Source organism: Pan troglodytes, chromosome 9 (assembly GCF_028858775.2).
Source record: "Pan troglodytes isolate AG18354 chromosome 9, NHGRI_mPanTro3-v2.0_pri, whole genome shotgun sequence".
NCBI lineage: Eukaryota > Metazoa > Chordata > Mammalia > Primates > Hominidae > Pan > Pan troglodytes.
The window spans coordinates 74,708,487-74,714,768 of NC_072407.2; the positions used below are offsets into that span (position 1 = coordinate 74,708,487).

Sequence of the window (6,282 nt, forward strand, 5' to 3'; positions counted from 1 at the left end):
CACTGACCCCTGTATTGGCTTGGCCTCCACTCTAGCCTCCTGGACCCACCTCTCTCTTCCAGTTCAACCCAGACAATGCCACCGAGGCAGGTTTCTTTATTTTTCTTCTTTTTTTTTTCTTTTTTTGAGACAGAGTCTCACTTTGTCACCCCTAGGCTAAAGTGCAGTAAGGCAATCTCAGCTCACTGCAACCTCCACCTCCCAAGTTCAAGCGATTCTCATATTCTCATGCCTCAGCCTTCTAAGTAGCTGGGACTACAGGCGTGTGCCACCACACCCAGCTAATTTTATTGTATTTCTAATAGACACTGGGTTTCACCATGTTGGCCAGTCTCGTCTCAAACTCCTGGCCTCAAGTGATCCACCTGCTTCTGCCTCCCAAAGTGATGGGATTACAGGCATGAGCCACCATGCCTGGCCCAGGGCAGGTTTCTAGAACCCAAATCTGATCATGTCTCTCCCCTATATAAAACCTTCCTGGGCTCCCCAGGGCTCTCTGGATAAAGCCTAAGAGTCCTGGATCTTAAAGTTCTATAGAATGTGGGTCCTGCCTGCCCCCCACTCTATACAGTGTCTTCACTGCTCCAGGACATGCCCAGCCCAGGGCCTTTGCTTATGCAGTTCCCACCCCACCCCCACCTGTTAGCATGACGTTGATCTCTACTGCTTAATTATTCTCAAGCTATTTTATGTCTATGAAGCTTAGGAAGCCCCAGAGGGCAGAGCCATTATTGCCTATTTCTTTTCTGCATCTTTCCCACAGGGTGTAGAATGAATTGTCCTGAGTTCAAAGAGGCGGTCATACATTCAGCCCCTCCCTGCCCTGCATCAGTGGGCCATGGTGTCCCAGCTGTATCCTCAATTGCCAGGGGAAGGAAACAGCCACCCACACACACTCGGATGAATACACACATATAGATACACACATACACCAGCCACAGAAGCACCGATATACACACTAGCACCATGATCACACACCCACACCAGAATACTTATACGCACACAGCCACATCCACCTCCACACACAGCAATGCTATTATTCACACACTAACAAATACACACACATAAATGCACATGGAACAGATAAAAAATGCACACTGATTCACTCTATTTTGCAGACACAACACACATAATATACAAACTCAACCTAATAGACACACCTACATACATATGCAGACCAACCTGCACTCACACTCAGACACATGCGAATAAACTCTCACTCACACAGGGATGATCACAAACTCTGACAGGCTGCTTTGCATCCAACCACCAAGGACCCTAGAGCTCTACAGGCCCTTCTACACCCAACATATCCCTTACATTCCACATGTATATACACACACACACACACACACACACACACACACACACCCTGCCTACCACCTCGGCAGCCCTTAGTAGAGGGGTGTTGCCACGGAGCCCCCCACTCACTTGCACATGCACCCCCCTGCACGTGGACACACACGAGGCTGGCACCATATTCCATCTGGCTCCGTAGAACCCTATCCTGGGACAGACGCTTTGGGGTAAAGTTTCATAAAGTGGTGTCCCTGAACCCCAATTCCCAATTCCATGGAAGGTGGTTACCTCTAACCCTCTCTTGCTCCAGGGCCACTCTTATTCATATTTTCTCCATCTTTCCCCCTCCCCACCTCCTTCACACACACATAGCCTTGGTGGGCCAAGACACTCTCCCTCTCCAGGGTCCTGAACCAGCCTATTGCAGCCCCGAGAGCTCCTCCCAACTACTTGGCAGACCTCCCCCTCCCCACATACACCCTCAGCCCTTGAAGAAGCGGTTCAGGTTCATTATCAGCCCCTCGTCCAACCAGCAGCCCCTTCCATGGGACCCCAGCCTCATCACCTACTAGGTTGACGTTAGACACCCTCATTCTGCTCAGAGGTAACCTGCCCCCACCCCAGGCTGCAGTCTGGCAACGCGGGGAGGAGGGGTGCCCAGGAGCAGGATCGATCCTTCCACGTGGCTCAGCTCCATGCCAACCCCAGCTCCTTGGAGGGACTCCCAGGACCCTGTCTGTGGCACCTCTCACAGCCGCTCACCACCCCAGCCCCTCACTATACTCACGGCTCAGCCGGTCGCGCTGCCGGGTACTGCTGGCTCCTGCAGAGGATGGAGTGGCCGCATGCCTGCCCCATCACTCCTCATCGTCCGCCTCCCCAGCCAGACTAAGGTGGCACCTCGCCCTGTCCCTGCTGCCTGGAGTTCCGGGCAGGGCACCCCCAGCAGGCACAGGGACCAAGAGCAGTGGGCTGCCCCCTACTCAGCCTGGACTCAACACCCCAATCCAGCTCTGCTGCCCCGCTGCTCCCGCCTCTCCCGCTGCCACTGCCTCTGCTGCTCGGCTGGCTCTGGGAGGAGGTTGGAGCAGGTCTGATAATGCAGAAGGGGGAGGGAGGAGGGAGGAGGAACAGAGAGAGGCCCAGACAGAGAGGGAGAGAGGGAGGGGTAGAGAGAGAGTCTGACTGGGAGAAAGGAAAAAAGACTCACACACAGAGAGACTGAGAGATAAACAGAGACAGGAAGGGGGACAGTAACACATGAAGAGGGAGAGGAGAGAGGGATCAGAGCCTTAGAGAGATCAAGATGGAAGTACAAAGAGATCAGAGAGGCATAGAGAAACACACACACACAGAGGAACAAAGGCAGAAAAGGAAAAAAAATCAGAGGCAGAAATAGAAAGAGAGTGGGGTAGGGGGAAAGGGGAGTGGCTGACAGAGGAAAGAGGGGAGAGGACGAGGGATTTACAATCCTCATGGGCTAGGATGGGGCTGGGGACTTGAGGGGCAGCAGACCCAGACCCTCTGCTGCCCCATCGCAGAAGCCTTCGGGATGAGGGGACACGCTTGTGCCCTCAAGTCTGAGAGATCAGGCCTCCATGCACAGCTAGCTGCCCTCTCCTCTGGGCTCCCTCACCCGGTGTGTATCATCTCCTAGCGTGCATCCCAGCCTGGAGCTGGGTCCAGGGAAGACTTAGGGGGCTTTACTGATGGCCTTTGGACTCAGAGCCTTGTCACAGGGCCCACCTCTTGGTGGCTTGGTTTAGCTGGGACTTGGAGCTGATGCGTGAACATGGACTTCTACCAGGATCTGTGGAGACCTAGGCCACAGCCTGCCCCACATGGCCTTCGCTGCTTACAGACTACAGGCATGGGGGAAGGCCTGTTGCACCCCCACCCTGCTTCCAAAGAGGACTGCCTAGGATAAAGCTATAACCTAGTGAAATAGAGGCATTTTAGGCCCTAGGACAGAGAGTTGTCACAGCAGAGCTACTATTGTATGCAGGAGAAACAGCTCCACACCTTGAGGCAGGAAATGGGGATTTGGATCCTGGCTTCACCATTAGCTTACTTATTTATTGGCCTACCAGTGGCTGAGCCCATGGCTCACACTATCCCTTGTCTCAGAGAAGCACTCGGGCTGGGGAGTGGGGAGGGGAGACTTGCGGGGAGTGGGGAGGGGAGACTTGCAGGCTGTGACAGAAAGAAGCACAGGGTCTGTGAAGCCCAGAGGGACCCCTGACCTAGTTTGGGTGGTGGGGGGGGGGCGGTTAGCAAGCATTTCTGGAAGAGAGGGTCCAAGCTGGGTCTTTTAAGGCAGAAGAGGGTATATTCCAGGGTAGAGGAGCTACAGCAAACCCTCCACAGCAACCCCATCTCTCTGAGCTGTGGGGAGAATACCTCCCCGCCACACAACAGGCTTCAAGCAGAGAAGTCCCTGAGGCTGAATAGAAACCTGACCCATGCTGAAGAACATGGGGGTGCACGGTGGAGGGGGCAAGGTCAGAAATGACTGAGCTTGTGTAGATGGCCTGCCCAGGCTGGGTGCTGCAGAAAGCAGTTGTCTTGTGGCCTGGGAAGTGTCAGGAAAGAAAATATGAGGAGTCTTTGCTCCCCACTGTGGCCCCAGAAGGCATCATAGAATTTTAGATCTCTGAACTCTGGGCAAACCATTTTCTCAAAGGGAACGAGGCCCAGGCTGGTTGTAAAGCAGCTGAGCCAGCCCAGAACTCATGTCTTGCTTCTCCACCTCACCTATCACTGGGGCCTCGCTGCTCCATTCCTGACAGCTAGGAAGGCATTCTCTGGGCTCAGGAAGCTGCAGCCCTGGACCATGGCGTACTGCTCCCTCACAGCTCCCCTTCATGTCCTGGGAACCTGCTCACTGGTAGGAGGAACCTGGCAGCAAGAAGCTGAGTCAGAAGAGTTCAAAAGAGGGTTCCTCCTGGGCATGCATGGGTGCAGGTGTGAGGAGGTCTCACCTGGCCCTCAGCCTCCTTTCTGCCCTCCCACTTCAGAAACAATGGTGGTGGCCTCATCTTCAGAAATCTCCTGGGAATACACTCAAGCAAGCAGGTGGAAGGGAAGGTCTCCTCCCCATCCCACTGCCACACCAGACTCCACAGCCACCCAGAAGTGGAGAGTCTGCAGGAACAAACTGCAAGATTCAGGACTCAGAAGGGCTAATGAGCACTCAGGACTTAGAGCCCGGCAGGTGGAATTCAAATCCCAGCTCTGCCACGTGCCTAGGCAAGGTATTTCACCTTCCTGAACTTCAATTTAGTTTCCTCATCTGAAATATGGGGTCACGAATTCCAAGCTCAAAAGGTTGTGAGGTTTTGGGAATGTCTGAAAAGTTCCCAGTAAATAGTTGCCCCTCTCCTCCCATCTCATTTCCTGAAGTCGTCAGGAGAGTAATAGCCCCAAATGCTGGGATAGGGGCTCCTGTAGGCCAGTGCCGGGATGGGGGAGGTGCATAAAGGGGAGAGAGCTGGAGAAAATCCAAGATTGTTTTTCCCTCCTCCACCAATTGCCTGCCCGCAAGACCGCTCCCAGCCGGAGCCAAAGGCCCGAGTGCTCTGACTGCGCGCCCCCGCCCCCGCCGCAGGCCCCGCCCCGGCCACAGGCCGCTCTCCAGGGTGCTGAACCCTGCGAGCCGTGTTCACAAGACCTGCCCGCCCCGCCGCCCTGCCGGGGGTCAAGAAACACCGTTTTTTGTTAGCTGGGGAACTGGAGGTGGGATGGCAGGAAGGATGCTCCTGGGAGGCAGGGTGGCTGCCCAAAGCGATGGGAAGATTCAGTTCTGGAATCCGGCCTCCGCGCTGCCCCCATAATCTTGAGAGGACTGCAGGCTCCACAGGCTTCAGCTACCTCTTTGCCGAAGAAGGCGGCTTCTTCTCAGCGCCCGCCCCCGCCCCGTCCTGCGCGGCTGTTTCCCTCCCACCTTCCAGACGGCCCCTCCTCTGTCTCCCTCACTGGTGCACCCTATCTTCGCCCCCTCAATATGGATGCTCCTTGCAGGACGGCGGCCCTGTCTCTCCTCATTCTCCACCCTACTCCCACGGAGCATGCAGCCTTCTCCCAGCATACCAACAACTCCGGGTGTCCCCTGCTGCCCATCCCTCTCCCCGGAGCTCCAGGTGTCCAGGCTGTCTCTTGGACATCTCCTCTGGGAACAACCCGTAGGTCCCTCAAATATTGAACATCCAATACACCTTTTGTTACTATTAAAGGCATCAGCAAACTTCTTAGTTTTTTGTTTTTTGGGTTTTTGTTTTGTTTTTGAGACGGAGTCTCGCTCTGTCACCCAGGCATGGGGAAGGGGTGGAGTGGGGAGTGCAGTGGTGCGATCTGGGCTCACTGCAACCTCTGCCTCCCGGGTTCAAGCAATTCTCCTGCCTCAGCCTCCTAAGTAGCTGGGACTACAGGCACCCGCACCACGCCCGGCTAATTTTTGTATTTTTAGTAGAGACGGGGTTTCATCATATTGGCCAGGCTGGTCTTCAACTCCTGACCTCGTGATCTGCCTGCCTTGGCCTCCCAAAGGCATCAGCAAACTTCCAATCTCTGAGCTGGACACTTCAAAGTCGCCTTGCCCCATCCCTCTCCTACACTTCCTGTATCGTTTGTTCCAAAGGACAGTAGATTCTCTTAGATCCATCCACTCCCTCCATCCCCATCCCCCTGTTTCCTTCCCCCTCCCCTGGTCATGCTCCAACCCTTACCCCAGGTCAATCTCTCTACTCCACCTCCTCCTTGCACCTAGAGGCGGCTTCCAAAGACATCTATCTGGTAATGGAATTCCCTCTCAAAACCTTTGCAGGGCTCCCCAGTGCCCTCAGGATCAAGGCCAAGCTCCTCAGCCTGGCATTTGAGGTCCCTTGTGATCCAGCCCTGACTGACCTCATCATCCTCTGCTCCAGGTGGGGCCAGGTCTGGTCCCTAAGCACACTCTGGTTCTCTCCTCCTCGACTTTGTACAGTG

At 54.9% G+C, this 6,282-nt stretch overlaps 1 protein-coding gene across 2 annotated transcripts in view; it reads right to left on the reverse strand.

Annotated features, from left to right (window-relative positions):
• The window catches only part of PDE2A (phosphodiesterase 2A), a 100,039-nt gene extending 97,667 nt beyond the window's left edge, over window positions 1-2,372 (reverse strand). The window contains exon 1 of one of the 2 annotated variants that reach the window (XM_001174746.7): window positions 2,087-2,372. In XM_001174746.7, the coding sequence (XP_001174746.3) occupies window positions 2,087-2,157 (71 nt within the window). In that variant the 5' untranslated portion in view covers window positions 2,158-2,372. The remainder of the gene's footprint in view (window positions 1-2,086) is intronic. The other variant, XM_009423716.5, reaches the window with a different exon arrangement.
• Between the last annotated feature and the right edge of the window lie 3,910 nt (window positions 2,373-6,282).